The sequence below is a fragment of the Aythya ferina genome, assembly GCF_964211825.1.
Source record: "Aythya ferina genome assembly, chromosome: 17".
Classification (NCBI taxonomy): Eukaryota; Metazoa; Chordata; class Aves; order Anseriformes; family Anatidae; genus Aythya; species Aythya ferina.
This window is the reverse complement of record NC_140316.1, coordinates 5,170,756-5,190,989: the sequence shown is the minus strand read 5'-3', so window position 1 is coordinate 5,190,989 and position 20,234 is coordinate 5,170,756. Positions and strand designations below refer to the sequence as shown.

Below are 20,234 nucleotides of genomic sequence, written 5' to 3'. Positions count from 1 at the left end.
TTTCCTGCTGTGCTTGCTTACTTGCAAAAATCCAATGTCACCACAAAATTAGATCCTGAAGCTGTTTAACTCTTCGTGTCTGGTCCATTCTAAATCTTCCAGCGTTTGGGAAAAAAGCACTCTACATTACATTTACCAAGGACTTCTTGTTGTATGGTGGTCCTGTACATATTTACTGGACACATATAGCCTTGTTTGCACCATTCCAAGTCCCAAAGAGTGGAGCTGGGCTTCTTGGAGTTGAATGATGGTCAAGATCAGAACCTCCACATGAACTACTGTGTTGCAGAACACACTTGGAAGAGGGACATTCTTCTGACAAGCCTTCTCATAGAAAATGTAATCCAAAAGTTCAAGACAGCACAGTACTTCAATGAGAAGTTGGTGCTGGATCAGCTGACAGCATCTTAACATACATGAATGCCCAGCAGTTGTGAATTCTGAGTGAGCTGATCAATCAGAAAGATTCTATTACAGTCTTAGATCAAAATACATCCTCCGCAGAGCATTTTGAAGGTCAATCATTTTTCAATTAAAATCAGTTTGGCAATATACAGCAGCAGGAAAATCACGTTCTGCACCACTTAAAATCTGTGCAATGTCGTTAAACAACAAAATTACTTTCAACTTTCCCACAAAGAACAAAATTATTCATTAATGTTACCAACTTCTGATTGCTTTTCAAAGAATGTAATAGAATTTTGGTCTTGCATATCTGATAGGAACATTTGCTCCACAAAAAACCCTTATCACTCAAGATAAAAAACTCTTGCAGCTTTCCCAATCAGAACAGATTTCATTCCTTATCAGCTTAATCCTCATTTCCCTCCATTTATCAAGAAAATGATCCACTGAGAGTTCAGCACTATAGTCCCAGATTAGAGAGGGATACAACGGAGAACTCTGTGGAATATTTCTCATCACGATGCTAGTTGTGATTTACTTATGGACACTGACAGTTAAATCAAGCTTCCCTCAGTGCAGTTGATGGAGCCATTTTGTAACTCCACACATTAAAAAGCAAGAAAAGGAAGATCTGTGATACCGTATGATTGTATCTTGAGTTTTGAAGGTATTTTTTACATGCCTCACAAATTTGTATTAGCCTGATGTACATCATAGTTTAGTGCCATTTGCAGTTATATCAAGACCGGCTGGTGAAACAGCTGTGACATTAACCCAGAGGTTCTCAATTCCACTAAAAACTTCATTACCTGAAACGGGAAAAAAAGCTACAGACTTGCTTAACCTGGCAGCAGTGCTCTATCAGTATATTCAGCCTGCTTCCAAAATTGCATTTAACTTATGTTCTCCAAAAAAAGTATATTCTGGGCAACATTCAAGTGAACACACTTCCGACATGCTATTCATGATCACGCATTCAGCAATAGCCTTCACACATCCAATTCCTTCCTCGTGCTTCCATGCAGCTGCATCTACTTCTGCATTTTCCACATGTTGCTGTGCCTTTTCTCCCCACTCCATTAACCCACTGACCAGGCCCAGCTGGCTGGCTGGGCTCATCCTGCCCTGGACAGCTGCGGCTGCTGTGTCAGATCACTAAGTTAATGAGAGGTCCTGGAGCTGTACTACAGCCAAGGACTCTCACAAATGAGAGAACAATGCACACTTCTGCCAGAAAGCACCCTCCCCAGCTGCAAATGATGGGGCTTCTTGGATGCTCCCATGTAGCTCCTGTCCTGCAGGCAGGCAGTGCCCCACACCCGGAGAAGCAAAACTTCAAGACTGGAAGCGCTCTTGAATTCAGGCATCTAAATTATTTAAATCTCTTAGGAAAGCAGGATTATTTCATCAGCCATCCACATCTGGGATAACCAGCTGATTACGACTATCCAGCCTTCAAAAAACAGCCAGTGCTGAATTACAGAAATAGCAAAGCACAGGAAAGGCAATGCCTCATACCAAACCTCAGTGTGTAGCCTTTTAGAAGAAATAAACAAGCAAACCCTGTACACAGTTGTCTTTTCTTCCATTTTGATCTCAAAAAGATTATTATTATTTTTTTTTTTTTTGCATAGCTGCAGAAGTCCCCAGAGATTTCATGCTAGACAGAACGAAAAACTTCCATGGCAAAGGTAATCTTTGGCTTATCACCTGGGAAAAGTTCCCTGGTAGGAAGTCAAGATTTCTACCACGAGAATGCCAGAATTGTCACCTGAATTTTTGAGGCTGCAAAACACCATCTTTTTTTGCAGCAGCCCCGGCTGAATGCTCTCTTTGCCATTAAGTTGGCTCTTGAGTTTCTCTCTCTGCTGTCCTGTGGATCGTATTTCTGAGTGAACAATTCCACATTATCAGCTGAAGCTTTGAACACTGGCTGCAAAGTACGCTAGCATCAGCCACACAGGCATTGTTGGAATACTCTTCTATTCTGATGCTTCAATGTCTCACACTGGATCTGGTGATGTCGTTTTAGAAGTGGAATGAAATCACTCCTAGTTAGGTGGAGATTAAACGCATATCATCTGTTGCTGGACATCTGTTTAGGTTAATGCCCTCAGTATTCCTGGTGTTTCTCAGTAAAAAGAAATAAAGATCTTTAAATAGCATAAAATGAAGTGGAACAAAAATACTATATTTAATTAGCAGGAGGTACTGTCAAATAAAATTTATTTGAACTGTAAATCTAATTAATCAACTGGAAATCAAAGCAATCACCATTTAGAGTGAAAAGGGAAAACATCCAGTTTGTTTTTGCCATCTCAAAAGTGACTGATTACCATTTAGCATTATAATGATATTCCTTCAGAGTAAATTACAGACTGGTTTCTCCTTTCTTGAATCCACAGAAATAAATTTATTCCTTCTCAGCACTCCAGAAATGAGTTTTGAGTAAACTAGAACAGTAGATAAACAGAAACTCTTTATTTAAAAAATAACATCAAGTCAGCCATCATACTAAATGAGCGCAACAAATGGAACATAAATACTACCTACAGAGCTTCCACGCTAGGAGACCAAGCACACAGAGCAATCAAGGCAAAACCAAAACACGCTCCACAGAGCTCTCCTCTAGCAGCTGTCTGGAAAAGGACTGGAAAAAAATATCTGGTTTCTATATTGTGTATTTAGACCCAGTATTCTCAATATGCTATAATGGTGGGGGGAAGAACGGTCGGAACACCCCAAGCCACTGTTCATCTCAGAGAATTTTGATTACCAGTAAAAACCTGGACAGCTGCCATACTTTTGAGGCGATTATAGAATTACGATGTTTACTTCAAATGGCTTAATCCACATTGTAATAGGGTCTGCTTGGACAGTCCTACACTGATAAGGTAGCTAAAATGTTTCAGTCCTGGACCCAATTCTGCATACAAAAAAACTCTCCAAATTTTTTTTTTATTCTGGCACTGAAATCCACCACAGTTCCCCTGGTTTTTCCCCTGCTGCTTCTGAGAAGAACCAGGGAAATCCATTTCACTCCTCATGAGCTACGAGAGACTGAAGAACAATATATTTTCTCCTTAGTTTAGGAGCTGACATACTTTTCCACCCTCTTCCACTTAGTGGCTGAACTTTGAAACTTGGCATATACTTTACTACTCCTTTTGGATGATGTCCAAGACTAAGTTCAAATAAAAATAGGTTGAATAATGGAGTTCTAAGTGATTGAAAAATCCCTGGAAAGCGTGCAAGAGCTCAGTATCTTCAAAATGTAATTCTCCCTTTTCCGATTGTAAGGGACAATCCACGCGTCCACCAGAACATCTTGCAGCAGGCTCCTTAAATTCTTTGCATTTCCCAACCCTCAGCTCCAGGAGTGCTGCAATTTATTTACAGCCTCAGACGCCCCGGCACCAGGGTAGGAAGCGCTCCTGAGGAGCCTGACTGTTCTATCAATATAAAGGAGTTGGGACATGGCAGCGGGATCACTTTATGAGAGATTAACAAGGAAAGTTTTAGATTAGCATATCTTACCTCATGATTATAACACACTGAGGGCAGGCACAGTACAAATTACCTGTCAGTGGAGTTGCTATAACTCATTTCAGCTTCAGTAACTCAACCACATGCAGTTGCACGCTACATCCAAGAAGCACCATCTATCTCTCAGCACTCACGAAAACCAGTGTGTGCAACATATACAGATGATTTGGATTTCCTCCTAAAGGGCACATTTGCCTTAGGCTTTCTCATACCACAAACACTGAGCAGCCTAAGAAACAGCGGCAGCCAGTGATCTAAATTCAATCTTCTAGTCTCCAGAAATTCTTGTTCCTGAAACCGAAAGAACTCCTCTAAAGAATAACTTACTAAAGAAAATGCAGACACTGACCTGTAATCAGCTCTCTGACTTCCATGTCATTTGTTTTTCGCAGAAGTCTGATCAAAGCGGGGATGCCGTCACAGTTCTTTATAGCCACCTTGTTTTCATTATCCTTCCCGTAGGAGATGTTTCGGAGAGCCCCGCAGGCCTTACGATGGACCTCTGGCTTCGGATGGTCGAGCAGGCCCACCAAGATGGGTATCCCTTTAAGGTGCCTCACGTCCTTTTTGATTTTGTCGTTCTCATAGCACAGGTGCTGCAAGTAGGCTGCAGCGTTAGACTTGACTGGATCAATAGGGTGGCTGAGCATGGCGATGACTTCGGGGAGGTCGGGGTCCCTCCACCTGGGGTCTTTGCGAATGCTGTCGATCGAGGGGGAGCGCTTCCCCAGGCGGTCAATGCTGGCCATGCTTCCTCTCTCCGGCTGTGCCAGCGGTGCTGCGTAGCCACCATGAAGGTAAGGGATCCTTTCTTCAACCATCTCTGTCTCGATGGGGTCATCGTAGCCCCTGTAAAAAGCAACGGTCCCAAGAGAAAGAAAGGGGGGGGGGGGGAAAACACATTTAAACATTCTGTGCCCCTGAGTCAGTATGGAGATTTCAGCTGTGATCAAATCTTTTAATATCACAAACATCATTTGGAACAACCTATTTACACTTTCAAATAATTTATTTGTAGTAACTTGAAAATTAAAGCGTAGCTGAGCATTCAGCAGCGATGGGACTACAGCAGTGTATTTGTTTGGCTAGCAATGAAACGATGACAGGAACTGCAAGTCATCAAACAGATTGCTTTCATTTTGGTCACTTAGCAAAGCAATTATGATAGAGCTGGAATACATTTAGTAGGAAACACTGAGCTTCATTAATGCCGCTAATTCTGCGACAAACCAAAACTCTAATTAAAGGCATTCAAGGCCTGGGCAGAAAGACACCACAGACACTTTTCAGCAAATCTGAGAAGATCCACTGCACTTCCATGACAGAGCTGATGCTCACACGAGCATACTGAATTCATCTACATAAATAAGGATTTGTCAAAGATGACTGAAAACCTAAGGCTTGAATCCAAGCACATCGCAGAAGTCCACCTTGCACAGAATCAGCTGGAATAAAGGTAAGAAAGAGACTGATGGTCAGGAGAGCTGGGTCCAACTTCTAACACCACAGTAATTTGCTGGACATCCTAAACAAGTCCAGAACTCTGAGCTTTCCTCCCCTTTCCACCTCAGCAACCATCCTGGATGTTATACGCTGTTCGAATCAGTTGTAGGGTTAGAATGAATGGCACCCACCTTGCTGTGCCTTCCCTGCACTGAACTGAGGTAAGGGCAGCCAAAACCAGCAAACACACCTATTTAAGATACGGCTGTCCTTGCTCAAACAAAGTGCAAATTTACGGTCTACACAGCTGAAAATATACAAAGGCAGCATATTCGCACACAACAAATGTCCACGTTAGTTACCAAAAATAAATAAATCAGTGTTTGCCAAATACAACCTTCTTGTTCTTTATTTGCAACCACTGCAACTATAATCCTCAGCCTTCACAAAAAAATCCACACAGATCACTTCCTACCATGAGCCACTAAGGCAGAATATTTCTGCACGAGATTTATACGGAAAGAAATGTACAACCTGTGAATTTGTTTCTGAGACCCACTGATACACCTGATCCTATATTCAAAGGGCATTGTAGTTATCCCAGTCAGGTAAGTAGTTTTAATCGCTGCAAAAGGAGTTATAAAACTTTCATTTTAAGCACTGTCTGATGTTATTGAAAAGTTTCTAACGTACAGAAGGAGACAGGGATCATTAGAACTCAGAAAGAGAATGGAGCTCGCTGTTATCCTAAAGGGACTGCTCATTCAACTAGATGCAGGGGAGAGAAGCAACCGGAGGTAGAGACTGGACTTAGTATTGCACAATTAATGCTTTTAATTTTAAAAGCACCTCTACTGACCTTAAGTTGCTTTAATTGTTGTTCTAAACCATAAACTGAATGAAAGGATAAAATGGGCCAGTATCCAAAGCTCAGAATGAAGCTGAACCTGAAGTTATTTGTGTATGTATAATTCAGTACTTGCCCTACACAGCCATTTCCAACATCTGGACAGCTGTTTTATTTTCTATTGCAGAACAAAGCTGCTTCCATCCTTCCGAAAAGAAAGCAACAACACTGAAAAGATCTACTTTGTGCGTATACATAGGAAAGAAGTAATAACAAAACCCCTAAACTGCTACTCAAACTACATTTTGTTTTTGTATCTGCAAATTAGGCACGACCAGCATTAAAATTACAACAAAAAGAAATTCTTTTCTCAAACACCTCCTGAAGTTAAATTCTTATTGACAGCACAAAAGTAAAAGATTAATTTTGGTAGTTGCCCTCTGCACAGCTGTTGCATGCTTGACTTGGTAACTTACGATTCAGCACTTCTCAGCCCTGTCTGCAAGGTAACCATACACTACCTCCCTACACCTGCACAGTTAAGTATCTCTCTCCTTGGCATCCATGCAAATACACAAAGATAATTAATGTCTTGGGATGCAGTTTGTTTGCATTATTGTGATGAAGCCTTCCAAAAAGAACCATGCAGATGGGTCAGTCTCCCTTATGCCATACCTTCTCTGCGCCACACAGAGTTCTGTGGTTCTGTAACATTTGCTCAGAAATAAAACTTCAAAATTTGGACTGCAAATTGTGATGCTGTCATGACATTAGAGCACACCACATAACTCTTATACCTACACTACTTTTTTTTTTTTAATTGTCAATCAGGTTATTAAATATGAATGTCAAATGTCTGAAATAAAGCACAAAAAAAAAAGGAACACAACCTAACTTTCTGCTTACTGGAACAAAGAAGTTTCTCCTTCCATTAAATTGATACAAAAACTGATGCTTTGATGGTCCCTCTCTGATGTAGTATCCAGAACACAAAGCTGTGCGAGAACAAAATATAGGATGATGATGAGTGTTTCATGTTGCAAGGAAGAGGCTGCATTCCTGAGTGCTGTGAGTATGGATGGTTCAGGATGAATTGCACAGGTGATGGAGAGAGCAGCACTGTTTATAACCCACCAGGTACTGCCCCGCTGTGAAGTGGTGACCACAGCACGTACTGCTGGCCCCAATCCACCGCAGAAGCAAAGTGTCCTCAAAGAAACAGAACATGAACGATATGGATGCTGACGAGTGATTTTACAACTGTTGTATTTTCAAGCCAGTCCCATTCTCACATGAACTGTTCACTACTAACAGGCTGAGCAGCTATACTGGGAAGAGAAGCTACTCAACACAGGAGGAGGAGTAATGAGAACCTCAGTAGATAGCCACCTGTGCTCAGGTGGCCAAAGACTCTTTACTTGTGGGACCGAAGAGATCTGGTAGCGTGCCAGGGTTGCTGAGAATGAGCATCTTGACTTCCATCTGCTTGTAGCAAGGCAGCTGAGTTTATAGGATGCTGTGGGTCTCACTGATCACCTGTCTCAGGGAATTGATCAAAACACATTCTAGCACCGATAAAAACTAGGAGAGCGCTTGTGGATTTATCATCTTCCTTGTGGCTTCAGCACAGGCACATTTGAGTAAACAGGTGAAGGATTTACACATTTAATCCCCAGCAATTTATACAAGAGTTACATTCATCACAGTTTGCAGCTGGTGTCTGCTTTTGGATAAAAGACCAAAAAGGCTTGGGATTTCAGTAGCGAACTTTGTGCCAAAACACCGAAGAGGAAATCTAAAGGCTTTGCAGAATGAGCTCCTGCTTCTGCCAGCCTCTGTTCCCTGATGGGAGGACGTGCAGGAGGATTCAAAAACTGGATTGAATTTTCTGCTGAGACAAGTCCGAGTTAGGGGCCATATGGCCCCTAACACTGAAATCACCTTGACTGGAACCACCTAAAAGCTGCTAATGGACGAGCTGACTCAGGCTGCAGCTGCCACAGAAAACTCAGCCATACATCAATCTTCTGTTACCTGCGTCCGGATCAATGAACTCAGATCAAACAAATTCACTCTAGGGAGAAGCCTCAGAGAAAAACAAAACAAAACAAAACACCACCAAAATTCTCCAAACTGACTGCATTTGGGCTCCACCCCATTCTGCCCAGGCGTGTCTGACCCAAACAGCGTCCCAGCATTAACTACATCCTGGCATTACTCTTGCAGTTGGCTTCTAAATCAAAGAGGCTGATTTACTGTGACAGACGTTTCCCCAGCTTTAAGGGTGCCTGCATGGATGCTGCTGGAAGACCAGACTCGAAGCGGGTGGAGTTAGGCCTGAAGTGCTGACTGAAAGCTAATCTGCAAACATAAACCTTTATATTCTAGTTTAAAAAGAGACCACAAGTAGAATGTGAATAAGAAACGTGTGGTACCCATATTCTTGCACTATCTATACATAACAGAAGCAAGAGAGACCTAGTGTTACAGTTACTGAATCTAAAATTTGGCCCATTTCCTACTGGTAAAAACTTGGATCAGGAAGTAGCCAGCAACAAATAGCATCAGTCTCTTAAATCAGACCTCTGACAGGAAATTTAACAGCAGAAAACTGGTTTGTTGTTGATTTCCATTAACATTAGAAATTCCCATCCTGTCTAGTCTGGGATGCACAGCAGCAATAGCTGCTCCAGAGTGTGTGTGTGTTTGTTTGCTGTTTTTTAAGGGAAAAAAAGTCGCACGGATGCTAATACAAGTGCAAACTGTAGCGATGTGCTATGGAAAGAAATCACTACAAAGACAAAAGAAAAGTAGAACAGAAGACCATTTAAAAAAAGGATGAACTATGAGTGGCCATTTTTTCCTGCTCATTTGTGTTAACTGCAATGTAATGACAAAAAAATATTCAAATAATTTTAGGAATGTCTTCTGTGAATGAAAAATATTCAGTAATTCCTGCATCTCTTTTAAAATGGCTGTATACAAAACACCTGTCACCACCATGAGACTATGTATTTTTAGAAATTATAATAAAATACTCATTATTTAATGAAGACAACCCACCCAATGAAGAAAAAAAGGACACAAACCCAAGTAAAAATGTGTAAATACCTTCACAAGTAAATCTGAGCACTATTAGATCAATATTATACACCCAAATGCCTTTCCTCTCACCCTGATTTGTTATGCAATCTGACTTAATCCAAATCAGAGCACACACTGAGGACAAGAACATCAGATGCCAGGTATTCCTCTTTCAGAAAATAATATAGGTTAGAGCAGAGACTCGATATAAAAGAAATGAGGACCAAACCCAGCCACATGCACTGAAGAGCAAACAGATGGGATATTTGCCTTTGTGCACTTGTCTGGATTTGTAAATGCTGGTGAAGAGGCACATTTTCCCCCAAATTTAAACGAAACATAAGTAGCTTAAAACAAGGCTGGTGATGACAGAAGAGCACAATGGATACACGTCTCTCTGATCAATCAGGTGCAGCAGGAAAGGAGTGGGAAGAACAATCTGTAGTTGCAGTTCCCTTGACTAGGATCCCCTACAGACGCTGCCTATCACATACGGGTGAGAACTCACCGCCACGGATTTGGATGAGAAACTTCCCTCTGTGCTGAGACACAACACCATCACAAGCAGTAATGGACAGGAAGGACACTTTTTTCTATTTTAAACTACTGGAAAGTGAGAGCATCGTATTGGGAAGAAAACTTTTTTAAAGGAAGAGAAAGAGAGAATAACTTGAATTTCCACAGCAATCAGCTAACAGAAGGATTCAGTTCCCTCCCAGCACCACTTGATGAAGTTGCCCTACCTGAAAGTCGGTGTGAGACAGAAGACCTTCTAACAGTGTTATTATTATACCTACTCTACACAAAATCTTTGTAAAAGTGAAGGTTCCACCAATTTATCACATTCATTTCATCATTTTCGCAAGTAATAACCTCTTCCAAATAAACCTAGGGAGAAAAATAATCAAGTAGTAATTACCCTCACCTAATACAAAGCGTTATTTATTGTCATTAGTTTCTGGCAGATCAGTAGCATATCTGAAACGCAGGTTTATTGAATTGTTCAAGTATTTCTTTGAAATGTCAAAAAGTAACTACTTCTGAAGAGGACCCTCAAACAATCTTCTTATGTGCTCACAAGCTAAAGTTTGCTGCCAGTCAGGCTAATTACTTGTCAAATCCTCTTGATCATATTAAACATGGAAAAACTCACAACAAAAGGAATGCAAAACAAAAATTGTGAATCGGTCCTATCCAAACTGCAAGGAACAATAAATCAAAAGGATGTTTAAAAATATATTTTTAAAATGCAAATAGGCAGTTTCTGAGGAATGCGTTCAATTATTCATCATGCATAGAGTCAGAAAAACGTTAATAAAAATTTTAGAAGTCCTGTTGCCTGACTGTTCTTAACCAGCACTGTAAACTTTGCTTAGATGTAGGGGTACAAAACCTAAAGTTTGATAAATCAATCGGTATTTTGGCACCTAGAAAACCCTCAACACAGTCCCAGTTGTTAGTAAGCTGGCAAGACCAAAGATGACAGAAGGGACTTCCAGGAGGTTTTGGCAGATATGCCTTGCCACCTTGTGTTTTTTTCTTTTTTATACAGATGACAATTTGCAGGTGCTTGGTGATTCCATTTAACTTTAGAATGAACTTCCAGAAACGTGAAGGAAGATAGAGCTATGAAAGGGTGAATGAACCATCAGCATTGCAGTTCTCCTACTTCGAGGAGTTATAAGAAAAAAACAAGGAAAAGGCCCACGCAAATCCCACCACCAACTCCTGCTGCTGCTGAAGAGAAGCCTCTGGACAGAGGTGTCATGTCGAAGGACAACCTACAGACACAGAGGCTGCTGGGTTCCAGCCACTCTTTAACGTTCTGAAAACTACCCCAAACTACAAGAAAATCATCTGAACTAAATCCATATCAAAGCACAAATGACGAGGCTGTGACTTCATGAAGACATATGCAAAATTTGAACACTGCTTGAAGAACAAGAATAGAATTTTTTCAGGTTCAGAGAAGATGATTTTCAGCCGAGTCATAAGACTACTCCAAAGCTTGGTTTTTTTTTTTTTTTTTTTCCCTCCAATGCAAGAGCTGATAGCTGCAAGCACAGCATAAACAACTAATACCAGAAAATATGGCACAAAACAGAAATGACCCTTGGGAAGGGAGTGAACCAGAAGTAATTTGTGACTGGTCTCTTCAGTTACATTTAGGGCAAACACAGATGCTCTCATCTCCCCTTTATTTAGACTGACAGGATAAAATAACAATCCGATCTTACAAAATGGTTGAAGTACTTCAGTGAGGTTCTGCGCAGCCTTGTCACACAGCTGACGGTGTACAATAAACACAGGCCCAGGAGCAGAGGCTGTCAAACACCTCACAAGACAGCTTTTATATAATGAGGCATCCCTTCATCACCAGGTATCAGCTCATCTGCAACCAAACAGCTGTTCAAAATTTTTCTTTGGCAGATGTGTGCATAACCAGACCTGTCAGAAGTCTCACAGGTTACAGTTCCCTTTTTTTACCTTGCTAGTGTGGGACAGCACTGGGAGAACGCAGGGCAGTCACACTTTAGGAAGAAAAAATCACTGAGCACTCTTCCAGATTGCCTCTTTCTTGCTAAATTAAACATGCACTAAAGTGGTCCAGAAACACAGGCGAAAGGGATTTTGAGCACTACACTCACTCCCTTCTGTACTTCATGTGCATTTTGCAGTTATTTATCGGCTAACGAAATGACGTTGCTCATAGTAGGCTAGGGAGCTCTCCCCTTCCCTAGAAGAAAATTCTTCCTCAAGAAGGACAACCTGTTCTTCCCGCTCTTATGTTTAGGACATGTTTTTTCCTACAATTGCTTTTGAGAAATGATTGTTTCCCTAGCCAAGATCACAAGTGCACTGCAGTCCCAAACCAGTTTATTCTTTGTGTCTTGCGTAATGCCTTTCCCACTTCATCCTTCAATTTTCTCATTCTTTTGATTTTAAGATCTTTATTTCACTACAGTGCTTATATCGACCACAGCCACTGCATTTTTTTCGTGACAATTAATTCCTGAACTTTCCAGACCATTAAGAGTTCAGATGTACATATTTAACTAAGCAAAACAACCATTGATAGCATTGCAAGGAACATGAATTTTACCTTCCTTTATGAGGTCTTCCTCTCTCTGACACTCCTGCAGATGTCCTTCGGTTCACAGTAGAATAATCAGGATCCAGTTCATATCCTTCATCATCTACTCCAAGGCTGCGGTTATCATCCTCCAGTCCGTAGGGCTCTGGCTGGAAGCGTTCTGGCTGAGAGCGGTTCAAGTCAACGTTGCTGCCCACTGGCACCTGAGGCTGGGCAACCGGCCCGTAGTTATCCCTTCTGCTTGGCAAAGTGAAGCTACCATCGTCTGGCCGGTAACTGTTTCCTGGCACGTAGGCGTAGCGAGGACGGTAGTTGACACCACGGGACAAGCTGCCGTAGTTGTCTGGCAGATCTCCATAGCCATCGTGACTGATATAAGGGCGATACTGGCCCTCGTGGCTGTCAGGGTAAGAATCGTTGTAGCTGTTGTAAGATCTGGTTAACGTGGACGATGCTTGTGGCGTGATGTACCGCTCCCCGTTCTTCATGTACCTCCTGTCGATCGAATCTGTGTAGCTGCCCATGGGAGACGAGCCATCCATCGACGGCAGGCCGTCGGGTCCAAGCGGGACCTGACGTACTGTTCTGGTGGTGACTGTTTTGACCATTTTGGTAACCTGTGAATTAGTAGTGAATAAATATGTTAATTTTCTCCTTCCTGCACAGTGTGATGAGACACAAGGAGAGCCAGAACAGTAAAAACTGGGAGAAAGCACCACGAAACATACAACAGCGACAAGCCTGTTGAATGGAAGCGCTGGGGTACTCCTATTTCAAGTTCACATATTAGGTTTAGTATACTGTATCAATAGTGCGAAAATATCTCTACACAGAACTGAAAAGATGGGTCCTAGATCCAGAGTTAAGTGCATTCTGGGACTCTTACTACTAAATCAAAAACTCTGCAGCCAGGTGACAGCACATAGAAGCAGTCCAAAGGCATCAGGCCAGATCAAATTTGCCCAAAATGTTTTCAAGAGGTATCTTTCCTACAAAAGACTTTATGATGTGGAAGAGCCACAGCCTATCCTCCCCACTACTGACATAAATACAATATCACATCCTCTAGTTTGACACACAGAGTTATGTGCTCCTGCCTGATCCAGAAGTTTGTCCCATGGGGTAGCTGTTGAAGCTCAAACTTGGTAATAACCTTTAGGGAACACCATGACCTCGAACAGTCTTCTAGCTCTTAGACAACACAACCACGTTCCCTCTGAAGATCTGCTCACATCCAACCACTGTCATACAAACCCAAAAAGTAGTTGGTGTCACTCCATTAGTTTGGTGCTGAGAGTCTTGAAACCAACACAGCTGAACAACAAACACGAGCTCCACGCAGCTCTTGCAACTGTAGTTACCGTAAACATACTGGCCTAGACAAGATTATTTAAAATATTAACAAAAAACCTGACCCCAAATACATCTTTATCTCTTTTTTCTGTGAAGCATGTTTCAACAGACAGAACCAGACTAGATCACATAACTGACAACAGCTGTAAATGAAGTGTCCGGAGGGCACTGTGTTTGGGATTTCTTGCTAAAGGGTAAGAAACAATGACTCCTCAAGAGCTTCCAAGAGCATTCTGCCTTCATGGGAAAAGTCTGGTAATCTGCGTATGACGGCTCTGGACAAAAGCCACTGCTATTTACAAGCTACCAAAGAAATTTCTGTTTTGCTTGATACGTGGAGTCCACCGACTTCTGAACTGTCTTCCACAGCGACCAGCAAAAGCTGCTTTAGGGAGAACAAGATATCCAGCAGGAGCCAAGCTACCCTTGGTTACCCTGACTTATAAAGTTACCTTTATGTATAAGCATGGTTACGTCAAGAAAATGCTGACTTTGTGTCCTTTGTAAAGCACATCACAAAGATGAGAGGGAGAGTGAACACACCAGAGTGGATTATGCACAGGAGGGGAACACACAACACAATTACTGACCGTTACTTTGGGTTTCTAAAGCAAGCATTATACAGAGAAATGAGCATGCATAACTGACTTTTCTTCACAGAAACCGCAGAGTGAAATGTGTCCATCAAGAGAAACAGTGACTACTGCAGGGATTCCCGACTGCTCCCTGGGCCTGAAGCCCATGTCGATACCTAGACCTGTGCCTCTGATTTACACCTACAGACTGGCACCAGATTAGCCAAACTGCTGCTAAACAAAATAATTAGGGTACATCTCTTGAAGCAGCTCCAGACACGTCCGCTAGCCAAATGGTTTCCCACAGAAATCCTAAACAATAATTTCACCCAAGCAGTATTTCTTTTCTTCATTAGCAAATGATACTTCAGCCTAATGAATCGATGAAATCCTGCAATAGTGCAAGCAGCACAAATGGCTCTCCACCAGCAGCATAATTAAGCAGCACCGTGATGTTGAATAAAGCATAGCCAGGTACCAACATAATCTTATTTTATCTTATCACCTAATTTGGGCCACAGCTGAACATCTTCCTCTTAATCCCAAAAGGATTTCCTTACCAAGTAAACTTCAAGAAAGATGCTAGTTTCCAGCCCTCCAAATATCCCTTTTGAACTAAAGGCACATGTTATAATAACTAAAATAACGGAATTAAAAGCTAGAAACAAGAATTTGTTTTGTGACAGCATCCAACAGTGTTTTTTGCTTATTACCTGTGCACAATACTCCAACTTTCCATTCAGCATCAGCATGACGGCTGTCATGGCATTTATAAAGCTAGACAGCATTTAAAAGACAAAAAAGATTTGGGACAGCTTACAGTGGCTCTTTGTAACGTGGACATAAACAAGTGGAATACAGCTCAGTGTTCTCCTACTGAGTTTGAAACAAAAGTTGCATTCAAAGCAGTGTGCTCAGAAGTGATCTTCTAACAGTAGAAAAAGCAACATTTCTCAGGCCTGAAATATGCAAGTTTTGCAAAGCCCTGAAAAAACTGGACACTAAGTGCTGGGACTCAGCATTCTTGAACTGGGGGAGCAGTAACCTGAATAACAGGAAGTCAGGTAGCATTTCTACACTTTGATGAATCAGAAATCGATACTTTTGCACAGTAAAGAACAAAAAAGTAGCTCTCTCGATGCCAAGAAGAGGGCTCGCGTATCCTCACAAAGCTCTTTCTTTCAGCACTATTCAGCAGAAGCCAGATATCCTAAATCTAATTCCGAGTTCCTCTTTTCAAGACATGTGGTGCAGTACACGTATAGTTGGTCAGGCAACTTTTCACAAAATTTTCTAGATCAGACAAGGCAAGACACCTAATTTACTATGGTATGGTTGCGGCAATAGCACAAGAGAAGGAACAAGCTTTGACCTGCAAGATCCTCGGACACAGGCTGTGCAGAGGAGCCACACTGCTGCTTGTCTTCAGCCACCACTTCTCCTGCCAGTATGGACACTTAGGCATTTTTGCCCATTTACTTTTGTGGAGAATCACTCTCACTGTCAAACAGAATGGGGTAAAACAGCACAGAAACACCGTGGGAAGGACAACTGACTACAAGAATTCAGTACACATACACAAAAGACGATGAAGTAGAAAATGAGAACTTTCTGAAGAACAGTTCCTACACAATTTGTGACTTCACCATTACATTTAATGGTAATTGGGACAACTTCACCATGCTCTGGTGCTCTACAGAGTACAGAGATGTCTATCACCAATACAGAATGCAGGAGATTCAGTTGCATTTTTTTTCCCAATTTGCTTCATTTTCATCTCTGAGCATAGACAAGTTTTCCACATCTGTGCTAGCCAAAAAGACGCAGCATCAGCCAACACATGGGGGAGAACAAGTTTACACCATTAGCACAGCTTCACCTCTACTGTTTGCTGAATGCTGCCCCTAAGCAGAAAGAAACAGCAAAACCAAAACCCCTTGTCAGACAGATAAAAAGGAACATTTCACTCAAGCATTAAGGTACACGTTTCTCCTAGCATCAAAGCATTCAATAATGCTACAGGTGTTACGGTGGGGGAATCAAAGCGAGTCTTCCTACTTTGAGACAAGGAGTATTTGCACTACGCCTCATTTCTCAGGGGCAGGCATCGAAACAGAAGATTTATCACCTGATAAACAGACGTTGTTGCCTACAGGACAATAGAGGGAAGCTTTTTGGAAGCAATTAGCCAGCACACAGAGGAAGGTCCATTTATTAGGCTTCCAAGCAAAAAAAAAAAAAAACAATAAACCTTTATTTCAGGAAACTCAGCTCAAGGGAATGTTTCATTTATATTTCTTAAAAGGACAGAGGCACTCTTGAATAGCTGACAGCACAGTAATATTCCCTCCCAACATTTTTGTGGTTTCCTAATACTGATGCATTAGCCAGAGAAAACGAAGCTGTTCCAAACGGGAGTCCCAGCAGTGCCTTATCTGCGAGACACCTGATCCCACAGATGCGCCCGATCTCCACAAAGATTTATTAGCATGAACTCTGCACCGCAGATACGTTCTAATGAACAATTCAGAGATACAAGTTACTCAGAGGTACTGCAATTTGACTTCCTCTGTTTATCTAAAGAAAATCCATTTAGAGAGGTTTTTAGCCTGATTACAAATCAAAGGGTGCTCAATTGCTTCACTGCCACAATCCCACAGATTACCAGACAAGAGCTTCAAACTGCTTCTCTAGGAAGAGGTTATTTGAATACGCTTGAAATATATTTGTAGTTGTGTATTTCCTGTAAATTATATTAAGGTTTCAGCCACAGAAAAAAAAAAAAGAAAAAAAGAAAAAAAAGAAGTTCCAACATACCAGCTTATTCAGGCCCTCTGGAGCCAAAATCCTAAAGCAATCATCTGTCTTCTAAAGGGACGGCATGTGGGTGCTGTCAACACACTCACCTGCCCCCCAAACAGGAATATAACCACACTGCAGGTTTCCTGACCTTGCCATTGTTCTCTTCCAACCCCACACTGCAATTATCCTGTTCAGTAATTACCCTATGAGCTCCGTGATAACGTTAGTCATTAGTTCCATCTCTGGAAAGCAATTTGCCAACAAAACACAAAGGAAATATTCACACATTTGAAGCAGCTTTGGCATTTTTCTGTCTTTTATCCTTCTATTTTTCTTCAAGTGATGGGAAAATAGTGACTGGACTTACTGGATGCATGTCTAGCTGGTACAAGAAGGTTTGTCAAAGTGCACAGTGCTCAGACAGTGGAGAAGACAGTACTGAGATTTCAATGGAAGCCTGCTTTCACAGGCAGTTGCTGTCAACTTAACAACTACTCCTAATTCCTGCCTTCCATCTTGTTACTGAGAGCTTTTGTTTTTCAATTTTGCTTTGTCCCCCACATTTTTTTCCTTTCCTTTTCTTTCTTTTTTTTTTTTTTTTTTTGATTAACTAAGTACTTTATAAAAGCTGACAGGGCTAAAAAAATTGTTGAGACTATGTCATAAAACAAAAACAGATGAGAAAGAATGTGCAAGGATAAAAGCATTCTGACATTTCTGAGAGCTTATTTTTGAACTATGGACTGTAAAAAATAATCAGCTCAAGCAGGCTGAAGCTATTACCTTTCTATTAAATGCTATGTAAGAACTCACCCCATAGGTTTTCAAAACAACAGCTCAAATTTCTCCCTTTTAATTTTAAGCTTAATGTTTCACATTTTCAAAGGGCCCTCAACTTCAGCTGAAATCCATTCCTGCTCCATTATCTAACTCCCCCTGAATTTTCTGCAAAGTTTCAAAGACCTGCATCCCAGGGTAACTGGCACCAACGCAACCGAGGAGTTGAAGCCACAAGCACTTCCCAGTCACTGGTGCTAGGAAGGGATAGCAGCAGGAATCACTGTAGGGAAAGACCTGGACTTTGTGAGTATTAGAGAGCACAAAGCAAATGGATGGACTGGAAATAAAAGAGCTTTGTATACAGATTGATTTCACAATTTGTCATCATAAAACATCACTTTCGATGAAGAGAAGTGACCTAGATCTCTCAAATCTTTCAGCATTTCAACAAAGACAAAAATAAAAGGTGCCTAAAGAAAGAAAAAAAAAAGCAAGCATTAACATAAACACAGAAATCTAGTTTGTTTTACTCCATTCTCTTCACTTACAAACAGGTTTCCTCTGACACATGGCAGCATTCCAGCCTACTGTTGAAAAGTGGTAGTCCTGTCCCCAAGGTGACTTTCACTGGTTTAGCACGATAGGTATTTGGCTTCCAGAGAGATTATAAAGCTGAAATGAAGCATTATCTGATAATTTTTTTTTTGTGCAGGGAATGTTATGTAGGGACTTAGCCAGCACGGTACTAAGATAATAACAGTTTGGGGAAAATTACTCAGATATCTCATTTTTGAGAAGGCAGATGTTCTCTATTTAAAATATGTCAAATATTAAATTCTATTATGCCTTCTTCCTGCTTCACTGCTACAGGCATCATCAGAGATGTGGGGGAAAAGCACACCAAACTGTCAATGCTTCTGCGTTGAGGTTGTTTACTTAATGTATTATTGGCAAGAATAACCTCTATACAGAAGGGCTTGGAGGGGAGGGGGAGAGAGGAAGGGAAAGGAAAGGGGAGAGGGAGAGATTTATAAAAGAAAACAAGGAACAGCAGCATGCAGGAGCATCCACATTTATAGCTTTTGCTATGCTCCAGTTCCAGTGCAATAATTTCGTAGACATCACTCTCCAGCAAGCTAGCGAGTTGTACAACGCAGCAAAAACAGTTTTCTTTTGATGTGTCCAAAAATACACAGAGGGTTGACTAATGCATGTATAAGCTATGTAACAAGAAAGTACACCTTTGGAAAACTCCTTTGGTCTCTTCATCTCTTAAAAACATGACCTGTGTTATTTTGACTGAGAAAGCAACTTGTCTTGCTTTTTAAGACAAGTAGGGTTGGAAAACGTGACTGGCACTGTCCAGAAAAACCGTCTGGTTACAGAGGTAACAGGGAGAGGTTCTAAGGCCTTCTCCAAGGAAGCCCTGAGCAAATGAAACAGAGCATAAAAACCTTTATTTGTATGTTGTGCTAACTTGCTTTTTTTTTTTTTGCTCAAAAAAAAAAAAAAAAAAAAAAAAAGCTGAACATAAACTTAACCTTCTAACATTGAACAAACACAGTGTGACTATCCCAAATTTAACTATTACCCTTATTAAGTAAGGGATTAGATTGTTACTGTAAATAGATGTTAGGATTCCACAGAAAATGCTGTTCCTTTACAAAGATTAAAGGCACAGACAACAAAAGCAAGGCTAGATTTATGGTGGTTTTTTCTTTTTTTTTTTTTTACCCCCCCCCCCTTTTTTTTTTTTTTTTTTTTAAATCTAGGAGGGAACAGGCAGAGAGATGCCAAACAGTAGTTTTAAAAGAACCTACTAGCGGGAGCATCACTAAAGAACTCATTAAAACGAGCCCACTGACAATACAATTCCCACTCTCTCCAGGCAGCAGCACACCCCTTTGAGATGTGCAAACCACGTGCAAAGCCAGCAAACCCATCACAGCCAGGACATGGGGACAGTCCCCTGGCATCAGCACTACCACAGCTTCCAGCCCTACTCCTGCCAGTAGGCACATGCTGCAACTTGTGCCACTCATTACCCAAAGCCATTATGTATACAGCCATACAAATGAACAATCCTGAAATAAATCTTAAAAGGCAGAATTGTATTGGATTGTTCTACCAGGCAGATTCTAAACTAAGAGAGGTGACATTCTTGCCTTGAAGTAGTATTTTATTGTTGCCATCGAGTGGCAATTGATCTGAGATAGCCAGTTTCTAGGTAGTCAAATTCTGTAGGTCCCAACCAACAGTTAGTAGGGTATGTACTGATTAGTGTGCTTGTCTACAGAGAGGAAGC

At 41.3% G+C, this 20,234-nt stretch overlaps 1 protein-coding gene across 10 annotated transcripts in view; it reads right to left on the bottom strand.

Annotated features, from left to right (window-relative positions):
* The window catches only part of ARVCF (ARVCF delta catenin family member), a 272,630-nt gene that overhangs the window by 69,220 nt on the left and 183,176 nt on the right, over positions 1 to 20,234 (bottom strand). For all 10 annotated transcript variants that reach the window (XM_084538977.1, XM_084538980.1, XM_084538979.1 and 7 more), the window contains 2 exons: positions 12,429 to 13,036; positions 4,301 to 4,800 (listed from right to left, as the gene is read on the bottom strand). In XM_084538977.1, coding sequence (XP_084395103.1) covers positions 4,301 to 4,800; positions 12,429 to 13,036 — 1,108 coding nt within the window. The remainder of the gene's footprint in view (positions 1 to 4,300; positions 4,801 to 12,428; positions 13,037 to 20,234) is intronic.